The 27564-nt window shown below is 59.4% G+C and overlaps 1 protein-coding gene and 1 non-coding gene across 3 annotated transcripts in view; both read right to left on the bottom strand.

Annotated features, from left to right (window-relative positions):
* MARK4 (microtubule affinity regulating kinase 4) overlaps positions 1 to 21748 on the bottom strand; it is a 29314-nt gene extending 7566 nt beyond the window's left edge. For both annotated transcript variants that reach the window (XM_055145707.1, XM_055145708.1), the window contains exons 1-13: positions 21467 to 21748; positions 17338 to 17538; positions 13982 to 14035; positions 13843 to 13891; positions 13146 to 13211; positions 12841 to 12911; positions 12363 to 12419; positions 10469 to 10705; positions 7200 to 7319; positions 6735 to 6834; positions 4621 to 4730; positions 4348 to 4507; positions 1878 to 2095 (exon numbers count right to left, since the gene is read on the bottom strand). In XM_055145707.1, coding sequence (XP_055001682.1) covers positions 1878 to 2095; positions 4348 to 4507; positions 4621 to 4730; positions 6735 to 6834; positions 7200 to 7319; positions 10469 to 10705; positions 12363 to 12419; positions 12841 to 12911; positions 13146 to 13211; positions 13843 to 13891; positions 13982 to 14035; positions 17338 to 17538; positions 21467 to 21517 — 1494 coding nt within the window. In that variant the 5' untranslated portion in view covers positions 21518 to 21748. The remainder of the gene's footprint in view (positions 1 to 1877; positions 2096 to 4347; positions 4508 to 4620; positions 4731 to 6734; positions 6835 to 7199; positions 7320 to 10468; positions 10706 to 12362; positions 12420 to 12840; positions 12912 to 13145; positions 13212 to 13842; positions 13892 to 13981; positions 14036 to 17337; positions 17539 to 21466) is intronic.
* LOC129406876 (U1 spliceosomal RNA) lies at positions 14518 to 14681 on the bottom strand. The gene has a single exon (XR_008631303.1). It is a non-coding gene; the product is annotated as a U1 spliceosomal RNA (small nuclear RNA).
* Positions 21749 to 27564: the final 5816 nt, after the last annotated feature.

Here is a 27564-nt window from a genome sequence, read left to right as displayed (position 1 = left end):
GTCTGGATGGATACCATGAATCTGAACCATCTGGATCTGGAATTTTTGTCATGGGCAAATTTTTGTTTTGATTTTTTGGGTCACACCTGGCAATGCTCAGGGGCTTACTCCTGGTTCTGGACTCAAGAATCACTCCTGGCAGTGCTCAGGCACCATATGGCATGCTGGGATCGAATCCGGGTCAAGTGCATGCAAGGCAAATGCCCTCATCACTGACTATTGCTTCAGCCCTCTTCATGAGCAATTTTTGTGTAGTCCAATCCATTTCTTTAACACGAGCAGGAATATCCGGGTTTTCTATTTCTTCTGTGTAAGTTTTGGTTGTCTCTAGAGAGGTGTCCTTTACATCAAAGTGGTTAAATAATATTGTTCCTGATACCAATTTCCTATCTCTTAGGAAGACATTCTCATTTTTATTTTTTTATATTTTTTGGCTTTTTGGGTCACACCCAGCGATGCTCAGGAGTTACTCCTGGCTCTGCACTCAGGAATTACTCCTGGTGGTGCTTAGGGAACCATATGGGATGCCGGGAATCAAACCTGGGTCAGCTGTGTGCAGGGCAGACACCAAACCTGCTGTACTATTGCTCTGGCCCCTCATTTTTATTTCTGATGAAAGTGATTTATGTTCACTTTCTTCCTTTCCTATTTTTTTTCGGGGGGCGAGGGGGTGGGAGTTTGACCATACCCAACGGAGCTGGAGGGGTACCTCTAGGCTCACTCTTGGCAGAGTGCAATGCCAGAACTGGAACCTAGGCCCCCCTCTCACAGCATGTGCTCCAGCCCTTTCAGCTGTCTCCCAGCCTCTGCCATCTTCGCCCCCTTGGTAGGCCTCGCTCAGGAGTCCAGCTTGGATTGCTTTTCTCTAGTATACATCTGTTTTCTTCTTCACCAATGAACTTTGTCTCTTCTCTTTATTATTTCCTTCCTTCTACTTTCTTGGGGGAAGCTAATTTCCTTTTCCGTTTCTAGGGTCACATGGCGTAGGTTACTTTAATAAAAAACCACCCTCCTTCCCCGTGTACACGGAGCCAGACACTGTGTTGGTCTGTACGAACACGGTCCTCCAGTGCCCTCACAGGTCCCTGTCACTGGCTGGAAAACCAAAGCTCAAAGAAGCACAGTCACTTGCTCAAGGTCACACAGCTTCGCCCATGGAATTCAAACTGGTCTTTGCAGCCCCAGATTTCTGACTTTTTCCTCCACCCCTGATGCCCAAGGCTGAGTCTCTCTGGCTCCTCCACCTGTACTATACCATTCCCGGAACGTCAGATGCAGGAAAGAAACTCCATCTTGCCCTGATTCCTCTGATGCCTTGGTCTTTCCCGACAACGGATCCGGCCCATCACTGCAGGATCTTGAGCCCTCTAGACATCAAGAATGTGGCAGGTGGGGCATCTGGGCCATCGTCCTGCAGCCTGGGCAGCCCCTTGGTGGGCCCGTTCCGCTGTGTCTGTGCATCTTTGCTCCCCCATGGCTGGTCCGTGGCCCGCTGCTCCAAGCCTTCCCACCACTCTGGTAAGGACCAGCCTCACTCCCTGCCTTTTCTCCCTGCCTCACTCCATGCTGCAGGCCTAATAAAGTCTTTTCTGAACCCGTCACCCTATTTTACTGCCTAACATCAAGTGCAAGCTCAGACAGAGTCCAGCACCTGTCTGCAGGGGGACAGAGGGGAGAGAGAGAAGCCTGTAGGGCCTGGCACATCAGCGGGCAGAACTGATGGCACCTACCAAGTGGCTCTTGAGGGTGAGAGGTCAGGGAGTCCCAACTCCGGCCACCACCCAACAGAAAGTCCCACCCCTGTCCTGCACCAACAGGAAGTCCCACCCCATCCCACCCACCAGCCACGCCCCAGCACCCCTTCCCCGCCCACTCACTGGGGTGCTCGCACTGTCCTTCCTCCGCTCTGGGATCTCAGCCTTGTTGGGGTTGTGGGCGCTGCTGACCATGGGGCTGGAGGGGGGCAGCCCTCGGCTCCCACTTCCTGCGGCGCTGCAGCTGGCCTTCCGGCCTGGCAGGCGCTCCTCCTTCAGCTCCGTGTCGCCCGTGCTGGTTGGGCTGCGCTTGGGATGTAAGGGCGTCGGGGAGGGGCCGCCTGGCAAAGGGAGGACACAGTTAGGGCTGGGGTTCCAGGGAACGCAAGGCCCACCTGGGGTCTGGGTGATCGGGGGCCACTGGCCATCCTGGCACGGGCTAGTTTTTGCAAAGCACATTCTGCGACAACATGGGTGAAAGCCGCCGACCCCCTAAACCACGTGATGAGGGTGCGGCCCTCCTCTATTTCCAAGACCCCAAGAGTGGGAAGCACCCCCAAGCACCTCCTTACAGGGCAGTTAGTCCCTAAAAGAGTCTCGGGCTGCTTCGGCTGTTCTGGCCACCGATAACCCAAACAGAGCTAGGTGTGTCCACGGGCGGGGCCATCCCGGGAAACGCGCCAGGGAGCTGGATCGAAGCGTTCCAAGCACCTGTTCACGGAGAGAACTGAGCCTGGGAACACAAGGGCCCTCGGAAAACAAGGTTGCTGACTGGGCAAATGCAGCGTGTGAATAACAGAAGGCAGGCCGGAGAGCCAGCGCGCAGGAGGTGCTCTTCTTGCACACAGCTCGATCCTGGGCATGGCCAGGAGTGACTCCAGAGCACAGAGCCAGAAGTAAACCCTGAGCACCGCAGGGTGTGGCTCCAGAACCAACCAAACAAACAAATAAAACGTGCAGAGGAGCAACACCTGGGTAATGCGTAGGTAGGAAGTTTCAGAAAGTCTCTTGGAAATTCTGGACCTGATTTCTGGTGGAGGTGGTGGTGAGGGAAACTATTTCCATTCTGCAGGGGATGAACTGCCTTTCAGGTGCAAAAGGTTCACCTGAGCGTGGGAGAGAGGTCAGAGGGCAGTGTTTGGCAGACACTTTACACAACGGCGCCACTGATGTCCCAATTACAGTGGATTAGTCCCAGTGGGACCCTGATTCTATCACTCCATCCCTGACACGAACCAAAGAGATTCCAGCTACTCTTTGGGCAGCTATAAGGAGCTGAGCTGCTGCCTGGGAAGAAAGCGAGAGAAGTGGCACAGGCGGAAACTGAGGGGCAAAGAGGAGAGTGGCTGATGTGGCAGTTTTTATTGTTGCTGTTTTTTTTGAGGGGGGGAAGGGCACACTGGGCAATGCTCAGGGCTTAGCCCTGGCTCTGGGCTCAGAGATCACTCCTGGAAGTGTTTGGGGGATGCTATGGTGTGCCGGGGATTGACTACAAGGAGGCTGCATGAAGGCAAGAGCCTTACCTCCTGGGAGCCGAGTGATAGTACAGCAGATAGGGCAGTTGCCCTGCACGCAATCGTCCTGTGTTCAATCCCGGGCACCCCATATGGTCCCCAAGCCTGCCAGGAGTGACCCCTGAGTGCAGAGCCAGGAGTAAGCCCTGGGTGTGGCCCCCAAATAAAATAAAACAAATGGGGGGCTGGAGCAATAGCACAGCGGGTAGGGCATTTGCCTTGCACGTGGCCAACCCAGATTCAACTCCCAGCATCCCATATGGTTCCCTGAGCACCACCAGGAGTAATTCCTGAGTGCAGAGCCAGGAGTAATCCCTGTGCATTGCCAGGTGTGACCCAAAAAGCAAAATAATAATAATAATAATAATAATAATAAAATTTAAAAAATATAAAACAGGGGCTGGAGCAATAGCACAGCAGGTAGGGTGTTTGCCTTGCACGTGGCTGACCCAGGTTCGATTCCCAGCATCCCATATGGTCCCCTGAGCACTGCCAGGAGTAATTCCTGAGTGCAGAGCCAGGAGTAACCCCTGTGCATTGCCAGGTGTGACCCAAAACGCAAATATATATATATATATATATGTATATATATATATATATATATATAAAACATAAAAGGTCTTACTTCCTGTATTATCTCGCCAGTCCCTTGGTTTATTTTGTTTTAGGTCACCCCTGAGGTGCTCAGGGCACCCTGGGGTTGACAGAGGCATGAACCTGGAGCTTCCACATGCCAAGCCTGCCCTCTGAACCTTTGAGCCATCTCCCTGCCTCTGGTTTTGCCACTCTGAACAATGCTGGAGGAACCCACATCGGGCCAGACACTGAACCAAGGCCCGTGATCAGCTCTCCCGCCCTGGCTCCGGCTGCCCGCGCCCCTGGCAGTCCATTCCTGCCTCCACATTCCCTGCAGTGGCTCAGTTTTTCCCTTTGCTTCTGGGCCTCCCATGCCTGTGCAGCATCTGAGAAAACCCAGGCCTTCCTCACGCACAGAGGCCTGGGCCAGGCCTGGTGGGCGTTTGATCAAATCCTGCCCTGGTTTGCTGTGGGGGTTCGGTGAGGGCATGGTGGATACTTACAGAAATCACTATGTCTGCGCTGGCGGTGGTAGGTGGACGAGGAACTCCGCTGCCCTTTGCTGTGGCTGGTGCCTTTGCTAGAACTCGTCCCGTTGGTGGTGTCGCTGGGCGCCCGCACCCGTGCCAGGGCCAGCCCCGGGGCGCCCCGGTCCCCACCCTCCTGCAGGAGGACAGACCGGGAGCTTCAGTCTCAGGGTGCCAGTGCCGGCTGCAGCACACCCTTGCCCTCCACACTGTGCCCCCCAAAATGCCCCGCCCCCGACACCTTCTGACCTCAGTCTTCCTGCCCAGCAGGAGGTAGGTGGCAGTCACTTCATTGTATTTCTGGCTGGTCAAGGCTTCTTTGATTTCTTCCCGGGTATATCCCATACCCACCATCACCTCTGGGGGGAGGGGGGAGAGAAGGGTCAGTCTCCTCAGACCCCTCCCTTCACTCTTTTTTTTTTTTTTTTTGCGGGATGGAGGGGCCCACCCCTGGCGATGCTCAGGGGTTATTCCTGGCTCTGCACTCAGGGATCACTTCTGGCAGTGCTATGGGCTGTCGAGTATCTAACGGGGTTGGCCACCATGCAAGGCAAGCGCATCATCCTGCTGTACTATCTCTCTGGCTTCCCTTCGTATGTCAGCACCACAAAGTGATATTTTCATTGCCCAGCTCAGGAGCCCCTCCTGATTCTGCCAGCAGCACCCTGATTTTCCTTGGAAGAATATTCATGGCGCACTCGCACCACCGGGCCATAAAGCCTGCCTGCTCTGAGCCCCAAGGCGGGAATATCCTAGGGCCGGTCCCTCTATGCCCAATACAGAAGTGATTGGTTCAGAGAGGTACACACAATCCACATCTGGCCAATCAGAATGAATTCCTTACAGCCACTGATTGGCTTAGGACAAGCACATGACCTACATCTGACCAATCAGAATTTCCCATAGTCAAACGCCCCTTGATTGGTTCAGGGTTGAGTATATACCTCAGAATCCTGACCTCTCAAAATCGGAATGTTCGAAGAAGTCAGATTGGTGTAGTGGTAACCAATGGGCACAAGTTTAGGACTTCAACTGGACAGGTAAGAAAGTGGCTTCTCTTCCCGACGTGGTATTTGGACTGTTCTTGCCAGCTCATTCCTACCAGGGGAGCTCCCTGGGGAAGAAGCCACCATTGAGATCCCCAACAACAGTCTCTGAGCACTTGGATCCAGCCGTGCCTGAAGGCCTTTTGGTTCGTATGAATAACATATCACTAGCTGGTTAAACTGCTGATTAAACAATTTTTCGTTAGGTAGAATCGGGATTGAACCCAGGGCCACAAGCATGCAATGCTTCACTACTGAACTACATTCCTGGTCTCACAGTGACAGTCTTTATTTTGAGGTCACACCTGGCAATGATCGGGGGTTAATCCTTGCTGTGAGCTAATAACTCCTGATGGTGTTCTGGGGAAATACGTGAGGTGCAGAGGATTGAACCTGGGTTGGGCACATGCAGAACAAGCACCATCCCCACTGTCCTATCTCTCCGGCCCCTGTGTTGACAGTTTATGACACATAAAAATGGGAATTTCGTGTGGCTGGGCTAAATCTCTGGTTTAAGCCCCAGCGGCCGGGTGTTCTATCACTTGCTACTGTTAGAGTCTGCTCAAGGCCTTCATCAGTTCCACTGGCCTCTTTCCTTGAGTGCAGAATGGGATTCCCGGAAGGATGCCAGGGGCTCTTTTGGGGTGCTACTGCTGCCCGGCTCAAGGATTTGAAGGTTCCCGGCTTGGGGGAGAGAGACCAAAGAAGCAGTGGTGAGGTATATGCCAATGTGGGGGCTTTTTCCAAACGAGCATGTTCCTAATGACATATGCCCAAACTCTTCTTAAGTTTGTATCATTTCTTTCGGTCTCTGCTTTCAGTCAAAGCTACCGGCCATCCTGGTCAACACGGGCTTGATCAGTGCTCTACGACGCTGAGTTAATTAACTCAGTGAATTAGTCTGTTCATAAGAACCAGTAGAGATGCCATCTCAGGTTCTGTGATCATTTCATTTTGGTTTTGCTTTTGTTTTGGGGTCTCCCCCACCCCACCGGCAGTGCTCAGGGCTAACTCCTGGCTCTATGCTCAGGAGATCACTCTTGGCGGGGCTCCTGGGGCTCTACTGGGTGCTGGAGATTGAACCCGGGTCAGCGGCATGCAAAGCAAGGGCCCTACCTGCTGGATGAGGTCTTGGGTCCCTGGTCATCACACTGTACCGGGGAGGACACAGCAGCACAGAGAGAACTACCTGCCTTGAACACCACAGGCCACAAGCAGGAGGGACAGACGCTCGGTGGCCCCTGACTTAACCTCGGGCCGAGTCTTGAGGCCCCTCCTCCACCCACGCCCCCATGCCTGTGGCTCTCGGCACCTCACCGATTCTCTTGGTGTCCCCAAAGTCTTCCTCCGGCTCCGTGTATGGCTTCAGCTCCTCGCCCTCGTAGCCGATGTTGATCCACTTGTCTTTCATGATTTGCTGTAGAATTGGGAAGGGGGGTGGCCAGATGTCAGAAGGGACCGGGACCAATAAACTTCTGCGCCCCCACATACGGGCAAACTGCCCTGCCCCCCACTCTGAAGGCTTCACACCTCAGAATTGAGGGCGCCCCGAGAGAGCGCTCGCGCTCTGCTTTCTCACCCCCAAGGAAGCTGCCTGATGCCACCCTCCTCCGCCTGCCACCGGAGGCCCCTGTAATTATCCCAGGAGCTCATTAGCTAATTACTGGCATGGCAGGAGGGGTGGGGGAGCAGTCGAAGCTGTGGGGGCCGCTTCAGGATGGGCCTGGGAGCCCTTTCCAGGGGTGCCTGTGGCCCCAGGCCTTCTGGGGGTGGGGGACTGACCTCCAGTGTACAGCGTTTGGCAGGGTTCAGCACCAGGAACCTCCGCAGGATGCTCTCACAGTCCGTGGACATGTAGAAGGGGACTCGGTACTTCCCTCTGAGCACTCGTTCACGCAGCTCCTGGGATGAGAGGACAGGGGTCAGTGGGGCGGGGGCTGGGGTGCTGCCCCACCTCCTGATCGTCACACACACACACACACACACGTCCCAGCATCCTCTCAGCATCCCCTTCCCAGAAATGAGAGAGGCGAGAGAGCAGACCCCAGCCCTTTCGGTCACCCCCCCCCTCAGTCGTCTGTCTGTGAAATGGGAACATGTGTTCAGAGACCCGGGGGGCGCCCCGGACTTTGCACTCTCTCCCTCAACTGGGTTCAGCTGCCCCTGCACACATCCGGCGCCAGGGAGCTGCTACAGGTTACAGAGGCTCCGCGGCCCGTCTGAGTTCGAGTTCCGGCACCCCAGAGGGTCCCCTGAGCCCCACCAGCAGTCACTGCTGAGCACAGAGGCAGGAGTCAGCCCTGAACACTGTGGGGTGTGGCCCTGAGACAACGACAAAGGCTTCGCTCACTTCTGGCCCAAGGGAGTGAGTGAAAGGGATGAAGCCTGTATGGCCCCTGCCTGCTGTCCCCACAGGCTGGGGACCAGGAACAAGGCAGGGGAGAGAGGGGGAGGGGCCCCTGGGGGGAGATCAGACCCCTCCCCGCTGAGGAGGAGACGGTCCAGCAGGGAAGTCGCTCGCTGTGCGCTCTGCTGACCCCTTGGGTATGGCCCCCAAACCGGAAACAAATGAAAGGGCTGGAGGCAGCAGTGGCAGTGGATGCTCCCAGCCCTGGGTGATGAATATTTCATCCATCCAGGATCACTTTCCTGCAGGGCCTGCACCTTGGCTCGAAGCTTCCGCTCAGGCCAGCTGGCAGCGGGTGGCAGGCTGAACTGGAGAGCCCATTTTCCAGATGAGGAGACTGAGACCTGGAGCCATGAAGTCACGGCACCAGGGCTGCTCATGATTGGATAGGGCAGGGCCAGGGGTCCAGGTCAGGCAGCTGGGCTGGTGCTGGAGTGTCCCAAGTCGGCCTGCCATGCCGAGGAGGAGCCACTGGGTCTCCGATGCCAGCAGGACAGGTCACCAGGAGCGATGACACGCCAGCCCACTCCCCTGGGAGGGGTGTTTGCATGCCAGGAGGTGGGGCTTGGGGGGCTCCTCCATGTCCCCCTCTGCAGGTGGGGAAACTGAGTCTCAGAAAGGACCTGGGTCCTGGTTACTCAGCAAGGAAGGGACAACATCAGGACTGACACAGCTGGGTGCCCCTTCCCTGGGCAAGGAGAGGTCTGGGGGAGCTGAGGGGAAAGCCAGGATGGGCACAGGTGGGACTGGGACTTTATAAACGACCCCTGGGGGCTGGAGTGACAGGACAGCGGGCAGGACTACTGCCTTGTGGCTGATCCGGGTTCAATTCCCGGCACCCCATAAAGCCCCACCAGGAGTAAACCCTAAGCACCACCAGGTAAGGCCCAAAGCAAAAAAAACAGACAAATAAGAAAGAGAAAAGGGAAAAGGGGCTCTCGGCTCACAGTGGGGCCTGCAAGGTTCTTTCTGGGTGTGAGCCCTGGGGCCCTGGCCGCTGCAGAGAGGGGGGCAGGGCACGAGGAAGGGAAGTGAGGCTGGAGGTGGGATCACGCATCTTCCCCACCTCCTTCTGCAGGCTGGGCTCAGAGGATTCAGCGCTCAACTCTTGGCCACAGTCAAAACTGGGGAGCGGCGGCGTGTCCCTGACGGCCCGGCCTAGCCTGCTCTGTGCCCACCTGCCCAGCCATCTGGGACAAGGGCTGGCGCTGCCCGAGGAAGGGCCGAGGGATCAGGCAGGGGTGAGGGCGCTCACTTGGCGGAAACCCCCTCTGGTTGGAACCCGGCACCACTAGGGGTCGCTCTTGAGCAGAGTCCGGAGTAGCTGCTGGGCTTGGCTGGTGTCTATCAGGGAGGTAGAGAAGTGGGGAAGAGAGCCCCTCAGCCCGGGTGGCGGGGGAGGGGTACAGAGGTTGGCTCCTGCACACACAGCAGGGGTGGTGGGGCAGCTTCTCCGGGCTCCTCGCCGTACCCGGTGCTGGGCCCAGCAGCAGTGATGGTGATGGGCTGGCGAGGAGTGTCCAGGGCGGGCAGTGTGCATACCAGGCCCGGGGTTCGATTTCTGGCACTACATGGCCTCCTGAGCACAGCTGACTGTGGTCCTCAAGCATCACCCTGAGTGACTCCCCACAACCACCACAAAACATAGGCAGTGACAAGTGACACTCCCGCAACTCCACTGGTCAGGGCCTGAGAGAGAGGACAGGAGGGCGGGCACTTGACTTGCAAGCTGACGACCCGGGTTTGACCTCCAGTATCCCATAGGGTCCCAGGAGCGATCCCTGAGTGCAGAGCCAGGAGTAACCCCTGAGCATTGCCGGGGGTGGCCCGAGGTCCAAAGAAATCCATTGGTCCGCCCAGACCCCCCGCAACCCCGTGCTTTCGGCCTTTGCTCATTTTTCTTTACTGCCTGGGATGTTGATCCATGAGGGAAGGGGTGCCTCTGGGGTCCTGAGGGCTTTGGGCCACACCCAGCTGTACTGGGCACGGCGGTGAGGGGAGGGGTGGGGGTGTTCTGGACATCACGCCTGGGGCTCACCCTGGCACAGGATCACTTCCTGCAAGAGAAGCCCGCGTGCCAGCCATTGGACCATCTCCCTGGCCGCCGAGTCCGCCTTCCCTGAAACATCCTCACAGAATATCCACGCTGTGACCTTCTGCAGCGGGTGGGGACGCAGTGGGGTCCGGGCCTCCTTCAATCCCACCCTTATCTATCGAGCCTAAACAGAGCCTGCTGGGGCACCCGACATACTGGGCGCTGCTCAGGGATCGAGGCGGGGCTGGTGGGCCATCCTGTCAGTGAACCACACCTGCACGGCACAGCCTCCGTGTGGGCCTGTCAGCACAGCAGCGCCAGGAGGGCTGGCGCGGCCGGACAGCGGGGAGGGCACCATCCCCAGTCTCCCACAGGGCCCCCCCCAGCACCCCAGGAGTGATCCCTGAGCACAGAGCCAGGAGTAGCCCCTGAGCATCGCCAGGCATGACCCAAAACATACGGAAGTGCAGAGAAGGACCCTCGGGAGGGAGCTGGGAACTGGACCCCCCTCTCTCCCCTGGCACTGTCCAGCTCTCTGTGGGAGTGGGGTGCAGGAGGCTGGGGGGGTCTCCTGGTGGAGGGCAAGCCCTCCGCTGCCCCACCCAGTACCTTGAGGTTGTGGCCGTCGAAGGGCAGCGAGCCGCTGACGAGGGTGTACAGGATGACCCCCAGACTCCAGATGTCCACCTCTGGCCCATCGTACTTCTTGCCCTGGAAGAGCTCTGGGGCGGCGTACGGGGGGCTCCCACAGAACGTGTCCAACTTGGAGCCCAGCGTGAACTCATTGCTGAAGCCGAAGTCGGCGATCTTGATGTTGGCCTCAGCGTCCAGCAAGAGGTTCTCGGCCTGGGAGCAAAGAGAGGGGGCGGATGGTGGGACCCACAGCTTGGCCCCCAGGCCACACTGTGGGATTGTGGGGGTGCCATGGATCAGGTTGGCGCTACTGGCCATACGGCACCTCTGCTGCTTTTTTGGGGGGCACACCCAGCGCACGAGGCAAGCGCCCCGCCTGCTGTACTATGGCTCTGGCCCTTTCCAGCTTTTTTTGGGCGGGGCAGGAGGGTGATCATACTTGGCATTACTTCTGGATTATTCCCAGCCATGCCCTGGGGAAAATGTGGTGCCAAGGGTTGAACCCGGGACTCTTACATGCAAAACATGGAGAACAATAACCCATTAGTCGTCTCTAGCTTCGGGGGGAGGCAGGTGGGTGGGGGGCTCAGGAAGCCCTGGGCCTGGTGAACTCTCAGCAGCTGGGCTGGCAGGTCAGTGCTGGGGTTCGAGCATGCCACCTGTATGCCTAGCCAGCAGTGTTAGGGGCTGCTGGGGCTGTGCTATGCTTAGCATTCCAGGGCTTCCATGGGGCTGGCGGCATGCACGGCAAGCGCCTTGGCCCGTTCCATCCCTCTGCCTCTGCCTCTGCCTCAGGTTGTGTTGTTTTGTTTTGTTTTGTTTCGTTTTTGCTTTTTGGGTCACACCTGGTGATGCACAGGGGTTACTCCTGGCTCATGCACTCAGGAATTACCCCTGGCGGTGGTCAGGGGACCATATGGGATGCTGGGAATTGAACCCTGGTCAGCCGCATGCAAGGCAAATGCCCTCCCTGTTGTGCTATTGCTCAAGCCCCCCTCAGGTTTTTACCATTGCAAATCCTTACAAAAACCTGACCCTTGGAAATGTTGCCAGGGACACAGGACATTCCCACACACCCTCCGAGCCACGCACACACTTCAGAGAGGTGAACCCCCAAACCACGCTGTAAGGATGGCCCCCCTGCTCAGGGGGGGCGCACGGGAAACTCAGAGGTCCCACCCCAACCTCCCTGTCTGGGTTGGCGGCTGAGGTGCAGCCCCAGCCCTGCGCCTCCCTTCCCGTCACTTCCATGACTGTCCACCAGGGGGGGCGCCCCTCCCGGTCCTGCAGAGGGAGGCAGGCCGGATGCGGAGCAAACAACCTGCCAGGGGCTTCCTGCGGGGCCGCCCAGATACAGGGAAGGTCTAGAAACTTCCACAGCTGCATGACCCGGGAAGTGCAGCGCGCTTTAGAGCTGACTTGTGAAAAGCTTGGGCTAGCATTTTGCACAGCTCTTTTGTTTGCGATTCTTTGGGGCTGCATTTGGACCTCTTTCCTGGAGGTGGGCGCAGGGGCCCCCTGCTGCACCCCAGCACAAAACAGGGGGCCCTCAGGGCAGCTCCCTGGGGCCAGGCCATACCTCTGGGTCCTGCCCTGCCTGCACCGTCCCGGCAAACCAGGAAAGGCGCCCTGAGTCCATTCCTGAGGGGGCTCCAGCGTGAGCGCCAAGGCCCCACGAGCTGCCCGTGAGGGTCTGGCCCAGCCTGGCCACCCTGCTTCCTGCCCTTTCAACCCCTCCTCCTGCCCCCACCGGCTGCCCGTCTTTGCTACAAAAGCCAGTGAGGGCAGTGGGGCTGCGGTGGTCACCGGGAGCCATGGAGGACTGCGGGGGGAGGGCTGGGGGTGGGTTGGGCAGCTGCGGGGGACTCACCTTCAGGTCCCGGTGTACAATGTTCTTCTGGTGACAGTAGTGCACAGCCGAAACGATCTGCAGGGAGGGGGGGGGATCAGAGACAGCGACCCCACCCAGCCTCCTGGGGTCCAGCCCAGGCTCAGGGCACACGTGGAGGCCCCACGGCACTGTCACAGACCCCCAAGCTGGACTGGCGCCCTCACAAATGCAGACACAGCGAGCCCCTCGCTCCCGGAACGTCCACACTAGGTCCCCACAGCTACACACTCTCCCCCACACACTCGGCTCCGCCCACTAACTTCCCCCCATTCCCTGGTCTATGTGCAGGTGACCCTTCCTAACCTGGAGACAGCCCTGACCCTCACACCCTCAGAGCCTCGCCCCTGCTGTCACCCCTCACACTACTGCTGCCCCCGCCAAGATCACAGAGCAGCCCCCACCCCCCCTATAGAGCTTGTCTAGGGGGCAGCCCCTGTCCCCTGGCCAGGTCCCTGACCTGTCGGAACTTGGCCCGCGCTTCCTTCTCCTTCATGCGGCCATGGGACACGAGGTAGTCGAATACTTCTCCTGCAGAGAGGCGTGTGGGCAGGGGGTCAGGGCCAGGAGTGGGGGAGTAGAAGGGGTGCATGCAGGCAAGACTGTCAGAGCCAGGATCAGGGGTGAGGGGACTAGGGCCAGGGATGGGGGAGCAGGTCCGGGTAGTGGGGCAATCAGGGCTGGGGAGGGAGGAGGGGGGCAAGCGGGCGGGGGAGGGGTCAGGCTGGGATCGAGGAGGGGGAGGAGGTGCGGGGCGCCCCTCACCGGCACTGGCGTACTCCATCACCAGGTACAGCGTCTTCTCGGTCTCGATCACCTCGAAGAGCTTCACTGCAAAGGGGACGGGGGTGGTTACCCAGGCGCAGACCCCGCCCCACTCAGGGCCATCTTCCCGCGAGAACACCCTGTGACTCAGAGAGGGCAAGAGCTCGCCTTCCAGCTCCCTGGCCAGCCTAGCCACAGGCCCACCCACCAGCCGCCTCCCAGGATGCCCGAGTCCTGCCACCAGGGACTTGCTTCTGTGTCCCCACACTCCCCACGCCGAGCCCAGCACTCCGCACCCCTCCCCTGGAATACGAAGCAAATGAAAACTGGGGAAGGTGCTGTTCCCCCCCCCAGTCCCCGCCCCAGGACAATGAGACACCAACAAGGACAATAACAGTCCCTGGAGTGGCTCCCTGCCCGAGGCACTGAGCCTGTTCCCTGTCTCCCCCGCACTGTCGCATCCCCAGGATACTCAGGATCAGCCAGGGCTGACCCCAAGAGACGAAGGGTCAGAGATATTCCCTGACCAGCCCGAGGTCATGCAGCCAGCAAGAGCCTCAGCACTACCTGCCAAGGGGAGCTTCATAAGGAATCACGCTCGGGGCAGGTGGGGGGTGGAGGGGGAGGCTGGGGGGGCATGGGGGGGCTGGGCAGGGGGTTACACTGTAGGCTGGCAGCTGGCCCCGCCTCTCCTCACCGATGTTGGGGTGGTTCAGGCCCTTCATGATGCGGACCTCTCGGAAGAGCTGGAGAAAAGAGAAAGGGGAAAGCGACACTTTCCAGAAACTTCTCCCCAGCCCTGCCCAGCCCTGCCCGGCTGTCTCTCCTGGCCTCACCTTCTGCAGGCTGCTTGGGTTCAGCTGGGTTTTGTCGATGATCTTGATGGCAACCTGGAGGGAGAAAATGGGGAGGTGGTCAAGGAAGCCCCGGCTTGCAGCCGAGGCAGCCGCCCCGGATCCGGATGCCTAGATGCCTTGGCTCTGTCGCCACTCACAGAGACTCAATCTGAGCAGAGAAGAAATCAGCCTCAGGACCTTTGCACAGACTGTCTTGGTGACCGAGAACTTGAGGGGCCCTGCGCCATCTCTGCTCACCCCTCCGGCCCTGCTGTGTGGATGGCAGAACCTTGGCCAATATCCACAGGCGGCAGCCTGCTCGGTCCGGTCTTGGTGTTACAGAGAATTCTTGGCTTGTTTATTTCTGGACCACACCCTGCAGTGCTCAGGGGCTCCTTCCTGCTCAGAGCTCTGGGAACAGTCCAGGGGTGCTTGGGGGATCAGGCAATGCCAGGAGCGGAACTTGGGGCTCCTGCACACAAAGCCTGCACCCCTCCCACTGACCCAGCTCCTCGGCCCCCAAGCTTGACTGCTTCCAGGGGCCACGCAGCCCAGGATGGTCTCCCCCACCACAAATCGTGCAGTCGAGTCTCCCTATTGGGGAAATCGCCGGGCCCGGCACATCCAGAGTGCGACGGCGAAGCCTCGCCCTGGGAAAACCACCTTCGAGATCACGGTTTCTCCCCTGCCGGGTAAGTATCAGCAGACAATGCTTTTTTGTTCCTTGAGGGTGGGAAAACATCAGGAAGATAAGTTTCTGGACACGCCTGGCAGTGCTCACGATTCCTCCTGATTCTGTGCTCAGAGGTCACTCCGGCCCTGCTCAGGGGACCACGTGGTGGCGGGGGGCTCATACCCTGGCCTCCTGCCTGCACTCACCCCTTTCAGACTCTCTCCGGTCTCTGAGGAGAACTCAGTTCTCACCAGAACCCAGAGGTGAGTGCTATAACTATTACCACCCCATGACAAATAGGGACACCGAGGCACATGTGCCGGGGTAGAGGCCGGCCTTCCCTGCGGGAGACCCTAGATCCATCCCCAGCACAGCCGAACCACCCAGCCCCAAATCCGAGGCACAGAAGCAATTCGGCCACTCAGCCAGTTACATGGCTGGGAAGTTTCTGGGCTGTGATGTCTTGTTTCGAGGCCACACCTGCCAGTGTCCTGCTCCTGGCTCTGAGCTCAGGGATCGCTCTCAGTGGGCTCAGGAGGCCACAGGAGGTGCTGGAGATCAAACCCGGGAAAGCCACCTGCAAGGAAAGTGCCTGACTCACTGTACCAGTGCTCGGGCCCCCAGCTGCCAGCTGACCTCTGACCTCTGAAACACGACCGCTTTGAACGGCTCTGGAAGGTCCAAACGTTCCCGAATCCCTTTAGCTGGGTCTCCCTAGTTTTATTTTGAATTATAACCCCTGGGCAGACAGTACTGCGGTGTGTGTGGGGGAGGGGCAGGGGGGTTCTTTTCAGGTCTTCAACTGGCCCCAGAACTACAGTTCTCCCAATGAGGTGAGGGGCCCCCCTCCATCGACCCCCACATCAACTACATAAAGAATTCTTCCTCCCTGGGGGCCAGAGAGAGAGTGCAGGCGTTACGGCACTGGCTGAGCACGCAACCGACTCTGGGTTAATATCCAACACTGCATCGGGTCCCCCAAGCACCCCCAGAGTTACCCTGAGCACCGACAGGAGTAAACCTTGAGCACCGCCGGGTGTGGCCCAAACCTGCCCTCTCCTCCCCACCTCAAAAGAAATTCTTCCTTGCTAAAGAGCTGGCTGAAAGGGCTGGCATGTGTGTGCTGGGTGGAAGACGTCTGGGTTTGATCCCTGGCAACAAATGGCCCCCCCAATGGGGCCGGAGCGATAGCACAGCGGGTAGGGCATTTGCCTTGCACAAGGCCAACCGGGGTTCGATCCCCGGCATCCTATATGGTCCCCTGAGCACCGCCAGAAGTAGTTCCTGAGTGCAGAGCCAGGAGTAACTCCTGAGCATTGCTGGGTGTGACCCAAAAAGAATTTTTTTAAAAAGCCCCCCCCCACAAGCACTGCGGGCTCTGCCTCCTTCCCCTCCCTCAAAGCGGAGGGCTTGGGCGATGGTTCACAGGGCTAATGCACGAGCTTTGTCTGAGAGAGCCCCGGGTCCAGTCCCCAGTCCTGCATGGACCCCTGAGCACTGCCAGCGGCAGGCCCCACTGCCACAGAGTTCTCCCACGGGGTGGGGGGGAGGGGGTCCTCCCACAGGGCCCTGCAATCCGGTTCAGACCCACAGCAGGGGGATGACGCGTTCTCGGAGGGGGAGGGGCTTTTCGCTGCGCCAGCCACTGCTCACGCCAGTATGGCGCCGATCATATGGCTCGGCTCCTGGAATCTGGAAGTGCGGGGAAGCCAATGAATTAATTGTCAATCTGAAGGGAATGAAGCATTCCGGGGAGAAGCCCAACTGTCGGCAGGCGGCTCTGCGTCCCCAGGGTGCCACGGCCGTCCCAAGGCGATGGCCCTAGAGGGCGAGGACGCTGTGTGTCGCCTCGCCCTATTCCGCACAGCCGCCTGCTCTGGGCCCTGCATGGCTGGCAGGAAGCTGAAACTTCCCGGGCATTTGCCCATAAAACCACTGGGGGTGGTCGCAGGTGTAGCCCGGGCAGCCGAGAGGGCAGGACGGGGGCGTGTCCTTCCCCGCGGACCCGCATGCGGGGATGCATGTAGACTAGGTTACAGGTGTGCGCTCGGCTCTCCGCAACCCTGTAGCCAGACCCCGCGCCTGCATTGTGTGGGGACTCCTACCACCTCCCACGCTCCCCGAAAAACCGCTGGAAGGTCTGCCGACACCCCCAAGTCCGCACCGCAACAGGGGGAGGCTGCTGAGGTACGAAAGTCACAGTTGTGTTCTCTTGGTTATAGGGATCCCCGCAGCAGTGCTCAAGGGTCACTCCTGACGGGCTCGAGGCCCAGACAAGGTGAGGAGCATCAAACCCTGCCCCTGGCAAGGCTTGAGAGAATCATACATGTGGTGCCGGGGATCGGACCCGCTTTGGAGTGAGAGACGGGGGAGCTGGGTTGGGCTCGGAACGCGGGCGCGGCCTTGGCTGGAGCCCAGAGCTCAGGCCTCACCCCGCGAGCCAGGCAGGCGCCCTCCCACTGCACTATTGTGCGAGGTGCTGCCTGGGGTCCGAGGTTCCACGGCTGTTGGGACTGGCTTCAGCTGCTGAGGGTGTTCTGTAAACGCCTGGGCCCCTCGGGGGTGGGCGAGCGGGGAAGAGGGGGCCATCCCGCCCAAGCTGACCGCCAGGGGCTGCCCCAGCCCCCGCCCCACCCGCACGCGCGCACGCTCACCGCCCATCCGCACGCGCACGCGCACTCACCTCCCGGCCCGTGAGGATGTGCCGCGCCAGCTTCACTTTGGCGAAGTTGCCTTTCCCGATGGTCCTCAGCAGGCGGTAGTTGCCCACGTGGGGCTGTTCCTCGGGGCAGGAGGCGATGGAGTTGCGGCAGCGGGCGCCCAGGGAGCGGCTAGACCAGGAGGGCCCTTTGTCCGAGGAGCGGCCACTGCCCAGGGTGCCATGCTGGGGAGGGGGAGGGGGAGGTGTGAGGCCTGAGCTCTGGGCTCCGTCCGAGGCCACGCCAGTGCTCCCTGCCCAACCCAGGCCCCCACCGCTCACTCCACAGACACCTCCCGAGCGAACGCCCCGACCCCCCGGCCCCCAGCCCAACTGCCCTCTACTCCAACTACTCTTTTTTCCTTTTTCTTTCCTTTTTGGGTCACACCTGGCGATGCTCAGGGGTTACTCCTGGCTCTGCACTCAGGAATCGCTCCTGGCAGTGCTCAGGGGACCTTATGGGATGCTGGGACTCGAACCCAGGTTGGCTGCGTGCAAGGCAAACGCCCTACCTGCTGTGCTATCACTCCAGCCCCACCAACTACTCTTTTTCGATTATTATTGTTCTTATTAGTCGTAGTTTTGAGGCCACACCTGGCAGTGCTCAGGACTTACTCCTGGCTCTACACTCAGGGATCACTCTTGGTAGGCTTGGACACCATATGGGGTTCTGGGGACTGAACCTGGGGCGGCTGTGCTCTGCTCCGACCCTCCTCCGCTCACGGCTTACTCCCAGCAGGGCTCGAGGGATCATACTCGTGGTGCCGGGGATCGCACCCAATTGGTCCTGTACAAGGCAGATGCCCTCCCCACCATACTAGCTCTGCCTCCAGCCCTGTTTGGGTTCAGTACAGGGACTCGAACTCATGATTCATGCCTCAAGGTTTGAATGCCGAGCTGTAGCTCCCCACCCAGCTTTAATCTCAGCCTGAACTCCTGGCTGTTCTCAGCATTGTCCTGGCCCCATGCAGGACGCCCTCCCCCCTTTACTGCAAACCCATGACCACATTTTACTCCAAGATCCCCGATATCTCACTCCAGTCTTCACGGCCCCCACAAGTGGATGCCAACACTGTAACCACTGACCTGTCCTAGGATGCTGGTCTCTGCAAACACTGTTGCCTGACCAGAAAGAGATGCTGGGGCTCCTGACCCCTCCCATCAGTGGTCACACTCTGTCCCTGCTTGCCCTGTCCCCTCCCAGGCCTCTCCCCCGCGCACGGTTGCCTGCTCCAGGCTGCCCTGCCCTGGTTGCCAGCCCCAGGGTGACAGTGGAGCTGGAAGTCCCAGCCAAGGGGGGGGGGGGGTGTCTGCTCAGAGTCTGGGCACCCCGTGTCCTTCTCAGGAGGAGGGCAGGGGGGACCAGAGGGTACAGAGGGAGGCAGGGGGCACCGGGATGTGTCCCAGGACTGATGCTCCTTTTGGGGAGCTGCCTGGGTCCCTTCTGCATCCCAAGTAGGTCGGAAACCCTGACTCCCACCGAGCCCTCAAACACACTCGTGTGTGTTTTATGAAGCGCCCTTGACCCTGAGCCCAGCCCAGGCTAATAGGCACCTAGAGGACAGGGCACGCCCGAGGGGAGGGGGGAGGGGGAGGGGCATCTGCCACTGCCCAAGCCAAAGAGGAAACTGAGGCTGGGCGAGAGAAGGTGCCCTGTGGAGGTGACACAGCCCATGCAGGCCCGCCCTGGCCTCTGGCTGGACCTTGCCACCTGGGGTAGACGCACAGGCTCTGCCTCCCTTCCTGACGCTGTCCCCTCCAGGGACCGACAGGGAGACCCAGAGCCTGGCCGGACCCCCAAGTGCCACGGAGAGAAGCACTGCAAGGTCCCCCCCCCCAGGGCAGTGTGGTTGAGGGACCCGCTCAAAGGGGCAGCAGGTGACAGGACCCCCAGGGACTGGTGGGGGTTGTAACTGGCCAGTACCACCGACGGGCCCCCCCAGTGCTGGGCTGGCTGCTATCGGATCTGCAGAAGCTGAGTGGCAGAGGGTGGGGGAGCCTGACCCCACTTGGCCTGACATCCAGGGGGCATGGGGGGAAGAGGCAACCTCAGAGAGGGGAGGCTCGCTCCCGGCTCCCCAGGACCCAATGAGGATCTTGGAGACTGAGTTGGGCAGAAGAGGATGTGAGCCCCAGGACGCCCAAACAAGAGGAGGAGGAGGAGGTACTGGCAGGAGCGGGCAGAGGTGAGGAAACCAGTGCTCAGAGAGGTGAGGTCACTAGCCCGAGGTCACCCAGCGAGGGAGGGGCTGCAGCTGGGCCCAGGCTTATCAGGAAGATCCAGAGATGATAATAATGATAAGAGCAGCCTAGCCGAGCTCACTCACAACCTCGCATCATCACCACCCCCCTGCAGCCGCGGACCCCGCGGTGAATGAAGCCACGCGAGGTTCCCACGGAGTGCAGCTCTGCCCCGCTCAGGAAGGCGCCAGCACCAGCGGCTCCGGGCTGGGAACCCGGCGTCTGACTCACTTCCACAGCCACCGTGTGTGGAGTTTGCAGCGTCCGAGGGGCCTGGCTCGCGGGCACCCACTCTGCCCGCCAAGGCAGGCAACTAAGGCTCAGAGCGGGAAGCCAGGCCCAGCTGGTGGCCTCACCGGCCTGGAGGCTCCCTGGCATGACCTAGAGTGTCTTGGGGGAGGGGGTCCTCAATAAGACCTGCCCCTACTCTGGGGGATGGCGTCCGTGAGGGGGGCCCTGAGCGGGGAGCAGGCAGAGACAGCCCTCAGTAGTGGACATCCAAGGGTGTGAGTGTGCAGGGGTACCTGATGGCCAACCTCCAAGGAGAGCCCCCCATGAGGTGGGAGACCTTGGGAAGAGCTGAGAGTAAGCAGAATGGGGTGGAGCGAGGGTGGTACACATGGTGCGGTGGGAGTCGGGGTTCCGGGGCACACCGCTGGAGCAAATGCTAACAGGGAAGGGAGGGGGCTTCCCGGAGCAGCCCTTGTAAGGGGCCAACAAGGGCGGGCACAGAAGTCTGGGCGTCAGGCTTCCCAGGTGTAAAGGCTGAGTCTGGGGGGGTGCTCTGAGGCCTAAAAACTTGGGGAGAAGGCAGGGATGCAGCACACAGACCCCAAGAGAGCCGAGAGCCAGGCTCGGCTCCCGGATGCACCCCGAGTCTGAAGGATCTGGGCCTGGCTTTGAGGCTCTGAAACTGAGGAAAGGGCTTCCTAGGTGGGGACAGACACGGCCCCCACCCCACAGAAAGAGAGGCGGAGCCGGGGAAGAAGCAGGCCAGGAGATGGGCCACTGTGGGGTTCTACAGGGAGGGGTCTGGCCCAGGGGGATCTGGGGGTCGGGGTTGGGGGGGGCTCGCCTGAAGGTGGGGCGCTGGCAGAGGGCAGGCCTGGACCCTGGACACAGCTACAGACAGGTCCCCGTCCAGGATCGGGCTGGGGCCAGCTGTCTGAAGGCAGAGGGTTCCTGGGGGAGGAAGTCGGCAGCTGGGGTCCTGGAAGCATCCGGGGGGCCCAGGGCGCCAGGAGCCCCGGGCCAGAGCTCCCGGGGAGCCGGCCTGGGAATGGAGTCCTTGAGCTCACAACGAGCACGGTCCCCGGGCCCAGCCAAGGTGGAGCCCAGCTGCTCCGGAGGGGGGTGCCCACAGGGGCGCTGGAGGCTCCCCGAGGCCAGGAGGGCCGGGAAGGCGAGGCGGGGGGCTGCCGGGGGAGCCGGCGGCCAGGCCCACGGCGGCCCGGCCGGAGCCAGAGGCGGGCACGGGCCGGGCCTTCCTGGGCGCGGGCCAGGCCGGGCCGCGGGGTGAGGAGTGCGGCGGCCGCAGGGGGGGCGCGTTCCCGGCGGCGGGCGCCGGCCGGGGAAGGGGCTCGGCGGCCCGGCGGAGGGAGGGTCGCGGCGCCGGGGGAGGGGGCTTCCTGCGGCGCAGAGACCCGAGCGGAAGCGGGGCGCAGAGGGGCGAGCGCAGGGTGCCCGGTGGAGGGGCGCCCCCAGGGGTCGGGCTGGGCTGAGGCGTGGGGGAGGGTCAAGCGACCTGGAAGTCGGGCTCGGTGGGCAGCCGGCGGGCCGGGCCGGGCAGACCCGGGCAGGGGCCGGCGCGGCGAGGGCCGGGGCGTCCGGACCGGGTCGGGTCGGGCTCCCCGAGGGGCCGGGCCCCACTCACCGTGTCCGAGTTCCGATCGTTGCCCGGGGCCAGCGCTGTCCGCGAAGACATTTTTCTCGGGGTGCTGGGGCACGGGGCGGCCGGGTGGGGGGGGCGGGGTTCCTGGGGTCCCCTCTCGTCCCCTCCCCCCCCGCCGGCCTGGGGACGCGCGCCGAAAAGCTGGGCGCCGTGGACACCCGGGTTCGCGCCGCGGGAGACGGGGCAGGGCGGGGGGAGGGAAGAGGACGCTGAGGGTCCTAGTGGCCCGGCGCGGCGGGGGTCTGGGGCGCCATGGGGGGTGGCGGGGGGCGGCGGGCGGGGGCCGGGGAGGGGGCGCGGAGCCGGCCGGGGCGGCGGCGGAGGGAGGCGGCGGAGGGGCCGGGGAGGAAGGGACGTCAGGGGGCGGGGCTGGAGGGGCGGGGCCTGTCTGGGCCACGCCCCCTGCCGCCGGCTCTTAAAGGTGCAGGTCCGGGCCCGCCGGGGGCTCCGGGGGCTCCGGGGGCGGGGGCAGGTCTGGGCGCGTCTCTCCCGTGCAGGTTCTCACAGGCGGGTGGAGACTCCCCGGAAAAGAGAGAGAAGTGAGACGCAGAGATAGAGACACAAAGAGATGGAGACAGGCAGAGACACGCTGTCTTGAAGAGGGAACCAAAACCGAGACAAGTCGCCGCCGCGGGTGGGGGGCGGCGGGGAGGAAATTGAGGCAGATACACAGACAAACAGACAGACACTAAGGGCTGAAGACCCAGAGGCAGAAAGAATCGACCCATCCCCGAAGGAAATGAATGGAGTTTGGAGATGAAAGGACAGACGGAAGCAGTGAAGCCCCCCATAATGTGGCAGGGGGTGCGCTGTCCACCGGCAAGGCTGTTGAGGGGCAGAGGGTGTCTGGGCTGCACGCTTGAGGAGTCTGACCAACATTCCTGGCATTGCTCGGTGCTCCCAGTAGCTCCAGACCTCCCCCACCACCACCAGGTGTTGGGGGAGGGGTGCTACAGCCTTCTGTCCCGAAACCCCAGCGCTGGGTTTGAAATCTGTGCAGCTGTTAGACACCCCCCCCCCCCCCCCCGCTCACGTGCCCTTCCAGGCTTTGCTTTCCCGGTCTCCAGGGTCAGGGGGAGGGCGTGTGGGGCTCCTCTCTGGTAGGGCTGCTGCAAGGGCTAAGGCTCGGGGCGGGTTCTGTTGACCTGCAGGGTGTGGTCACTCTCCCACTCTCCTCATGGGCAAATGGAGATCACAGCTTTGAGCTCTGGGGACCACACACACCCTCTCCCCACCAGGTCGGGATGAAAGGGAAAAGGCCATGGCAGAGTCCTTGCCCCAGAATCACTGCCCTTGAGCCAGCTACAAGCCCCACCGCTCTCTGACAAAGCTTCTGCCTGAGCCTCAGCTTCCACCCTGAAGGACAGGTGTGAGGCTGACAATCGCCAACTACAGCGAGCGATTATCAGAGGCGCAGGGAACTTGGGCACTGGTGGTAAACACAGCCACCATTAACCATGAAATTGTGCAATCAGGCAATTAAATTATATTTAAAGCGAGGTCATAAATACTCCTCCTGCCCTAATTGTTTTGATCACATTTTTGTGATTGCCCGTGATCCTGAATTTCCGGCCATCACATCTGGAAATGGAAATGGCACGTCTTCCCCACAAATAAGCGCAGCGACTTCACGTGGGGCACTAGCATTTAGCCCAGGTGGGCATATTTACACCATGGAAACTGGCAAATGCTGTAGGTCAAGGCTCCCAGCTGCCTGCTCGCTGGCAGAGACTGGTGGTTAAACATTCACTGGCATATCACGGATGTAGCTATCAGCTCCAGAGACCCACAGAAGGTTTGCTTGGTGCCAGGCACAACAATGGTCATTCTGCTTCCCAACAGAGCCCTGGAGGACGAGGAGGACGAGGAGGATGAGGAGAAGAAGAAGAGGAGGAGGAGAAGGAGGAGAAGGAGAAGGAGAAGGAGGAGAAGGAGAAGGAGGAGGAGGAGGAGGAAGAGGAGGAGGAGGAGAAGGAGAAGGAGAAGGAGAAGAAGAAGAGGAGGAGGAGAAGGAGAAGGAGAAGGAGGAGAAGGAGGAGGAGGAAGAGGAGGAGGAGGAGGAGGAGGAGAAGGAGAAGGAGAAGGAGAAGAAGAAGAAGAAGAAGAAGAGGAGGAGGAGGAGGAGGAGGAGGAGGAGGAAGCAAAGCAGGGCTGGAGAGATAGTAACAGGGCGCTTGCCTTGCACACAGCCAACCGGGTTCGGTCCTCCACAGGTATCCCATTTGGCCCCCCAATCACTGCCAGGAGTGATCCCTGAGAACTGCCAGGTGTGACCCAAAAAACAAACCAAAAAAAAAAATCACACACTGGGGCCAGCAATAGTACAGCGGGTAAGGTATTTGCCTACCACGTGGCCGAATCAGGTTCGGTCCCCAGAACCTTGTATGGTCCCCCAAGCACCCTCAGGAGTGACCCCTGAGTGCAGCGAGAGTAAGCCCTGAGCACAGATGGCTGTTGCTGTTGCCCAACCCCCGCCCCCCATATATACTTATATACCATGTTCACACAGCTGGCAAGAAGCAGGGCCAATGTTTGTGCCCAGTGCTCCAAACTTCAGAGCTCGGACTCCTCCGAGTCACCTTATTTTCCGACTGGTAATAAGAGCAACGATCTTAGTAACAAAAAATGCTTTTTGGGTCATGCCCGGCGATGCACAGGGGTTACTCCTGGCTCTGCACTCAGGAATTACTCCTGGCCGTGCGCAGGGGACCATATGGGATGCTGGGAACCGAACCTGGGTCGGCAGCGTGCAAGGAAAATGCTCTACCCACTGTACTATAGCTCCAGCCTAGTCAGAACAAATGAATGAGACTCGAGCACTTCACTGGGAGCAGACTGGAACTTCCCTAGTGGGTGACATCCTACCTCGTTAGCAAATGGGGCCGCGGAAGTCTCATGGAAGGCAGAGGAGAAGTTTAAGAGACAGTTCTCCGGACTTGGCATTCCCCAGAGTTGTGCTGGCTGAGGGGTGGGTTCTTGCGGAGAAAATTGAGGGGTGGGGCAGAGTCACCTCGAATCCTTTGGAGCGGGCTGAGAGCTGCTGTTCTGCTATCTCACCACAAGGGGGCAGCAGATCACCTCCCTATTCCTTGCTTGCCCACCTCGCTTCAGGGGTGCCCCCAACCCCAGTACTCAACCCAACCTTGCATCCAGATGGGGGGCCCTGAGATTTAGAGACTGGGACGTTACAACACGGATGAACCCGGGAAACATGCTTCACGACATAAACCAGACACAAGGCGCTCTTATTGTCTGATTCCATTATCCCAAGGACTGTGTGGGGAAAGGAAGGGGGAAGGGTGACAGTTAAGTGGTTCTACAGGGTTCTTTCAGCGGTGGATGGAAAAAATTTAGAATCAGATATCAGTGATGGTTGCCAAACCTCGTGAATGCAATTAAAATAAACAAACAAAAAAAGCCACTAAACCACAAAACTTTGATTTATTTTTTTGTTTTGTTTTGTTTATTGGGCTACACCTGATGGTGCTCAGGGGTTACTTCTGGCTCTGCATGCAGGAATTACTCCTGGTGGAAGACACAAACTTTCAAAAAGTCAACAGTTAGGGTAGCACTGTAGCACTGTCGCGGGCACCAGTAACGTCCCCATTGTGACATTTGTTACTGTTTATGGCATATCGAATATGCCACGGGTAGCTTGCCAGGCTCTGCCATGCAGGTGGGATACTCTCAGTAGTTTGCCGGGCTCTCCGAGAGGGACGGAAGAATCGAACCCAGGTTGGCCACGTGCAAAGCAAATGCCCTACCCGCTGTGCTATTGCTCCAGTACAACAGTTAGGGTATCGCATTGCAAATTAACGAGGGAAAAAATAATAAGGGGCAGCTAGAGAGATAGTACAGTGGGTAAACATTTGCCCTGCACACATCGGACCCAGGTTTCATCGACAGCACCCCCTATGGTCCAGTGAGCACCAGCAGGAGTGATCCCTGAGCACAGAACCAGGAGTAAGCCCTGAGCACCATGGGTGTGGCCCAAAAAAAATTAGAAAGGGGGAGTCAGGGAATCAGAGAGATTGTACAGTGGGTGAGGTGCTTGTCCTGCCTGCAGCCGATCCTGATTCATTTCCCCAAACTACTTCATTCCCCAGCCTTGCCAGGGGTGACCATTGAATATCAATGGGTGCGGCCCCAAAAATAAAGAAATGAGTGGCTGGAGCAATAGTACAGCGGGTAGGGCGTTTGCCTTGCACGCGGCCGACCCGGGTTCGATTCCCAGCATCCCACATGGTCCTCTGAGCACCACCAGGGTGATTCCTGAGTGCAGAGCCAGGAGTAACCCCTGTGCATCACTGGATATGACCCAAAAAGCAAAAAAAAAAAAAGAAAGAAAGAAATGAACTAGGTTCAACGGACTGGAGCACATGTTTTGCATGCAGGAGCCCCCCAAGTGTGACCTCAAAACCAAAATTAAGTGCCAGGAATAAGTCTCCAAGTACCCTGAGGTGTGGCCGGCCCCAAACAGAAAAACGAACACAGAACTAGGGATTGTGGAGATGGTACAAATGGTCAAACATATATTAAGCAAAGCAGGGTCTAGGCTTGGCTTCCTGGCACTGATACCCACCCCTGGCACCAAGGGGCAGAGGGGTGGCCTTGGGGGAAAAGTGCCCCCCCACACGTGGCCCCTGAACACTGCCAGAAGTGTCTCTGGTCCCCAAGCACTGCTGGGTGTGGCCCCTCTAAACAGAAGGCTGAGCCAGGTGGTCATACAAGAGGCAGGGCACTTGCCTTGCACGCAACTGACACTGATCCCCAGGACCCCGTGCAGTCCCCCGAGCCCCGCCAGGGGTGAGCCCTGAGCTCAGAGTCAGGAATAAGCCCTGAGCACCGCCGGGTGTGGTCCCAAGAGGACAAACAAAAAAGTGTCAATCTATCACAAACATTTTTCTCCTGGTGGCCACTGATTACAGCACCAGGCTGTGTGGGGAGGCCAAGCCCCCCCTCCCGCCCCCACACCCACACCCCTCTGGCCCACCAGCCCCTCCCCCACGGCCCATTGTCTAGAAAATCCTTGAGCTGAGTCTCAGACCTTTGAATCTTAACCCCACACCCAAAGCTCCGTCCGGCCACCCTTCCAGAGTTAGGGGGGTGGAGGGAGGTGGTGAGATCCCTGAACCCAGCTCCTGTTGGTGTATACCAGCCCACCCCCACTGCAACCCCCAAACCCCAACTTTGTCTAGGCCAACCATCACCAGGGACGCTATAGCCCCAAAGAGTTTCTGAAATCTCAAATTCAGATTTCAAGGCAGCGGCTGGAGCAAGAAGTAATAGTACAGCAGGAAGGGCATTTACCTTGCACACAGCTGACCTGGGTTTGATCTCTGTCATCCCCTAGCGTCCCCCAGCACCCTCAGGAATGATCCTTGAGCGCAGAGCCAGGAGTCAGTGTGTGTGTGGCCCAAAAACTAAAACAACAACAACCACCACCCAAAAATGAAAAATAAAAAAGGCTTCAAAGCAGCCCTTGGTCCTGCAGAGACGATCAACAGGAGTCCCTGAGCACCGCCTTATGTGACCCCCCAAAACCAAAAGTCACCCTAATTTCTTTTTTTCTCTTTTTTTGCCTTTTGGGCCACACCCGGCGATGTACAGGGGTGATTCCTGGCTCCGCACTCAGGAATCACTCCTGGCGATGCTAGGGGACCCTATGGGATACTGGGATCGAACCCGGGTCGGCCGCGTGCAAGGCAAACGCCCTCCCTGCTGTGCTATCGCTCCAGCCCTGCTCACCCTCATTTCTTTTTTTTTTTAATTTTTTTTTTCTTTTTGGGTCATACCTGGCAATGCACAGGGGTTACTCCTGGCTCTGCACTCAAGAATTACTCCTGGTGGTGCTCAGGGGACCATATGGGATGCTGGGAATCGAACCCGGGTCAGCTGCGTGCAAGGCAAATGCCCTACCCACTGTGCTATTGCTCCAGCCCCATCACCCTCATTTCTTGACAACTGCCCATTCCATTCATTCCCAGCCCTCCAAGGCCCCTGTGCCCACTGCCAGCTCCAGAGTTCAGTTCTTTCCCCGTTTGGCATCATTTAGCCCTTTGTTGTTGTTGTTGTTGTAG

The sequence above is a fragment of the Sorex araneus genome, chromosome 8 (assembly GCF_027595985.1).
Source record: "Sorex araneus isolate mSorAra2 chromosome 8, mSorAra2.pri, whole genome shotgun sequence".
NCBI classification, from domain to species: Eukaryota; Metazoa; Chordata; class Mammalia; order Eulipotyphla; family Soricidae; genus Sorex; species Sorex araneus.
This window is presented reverse-complemented; position numbering and strand designations above follow the sequence as displayed.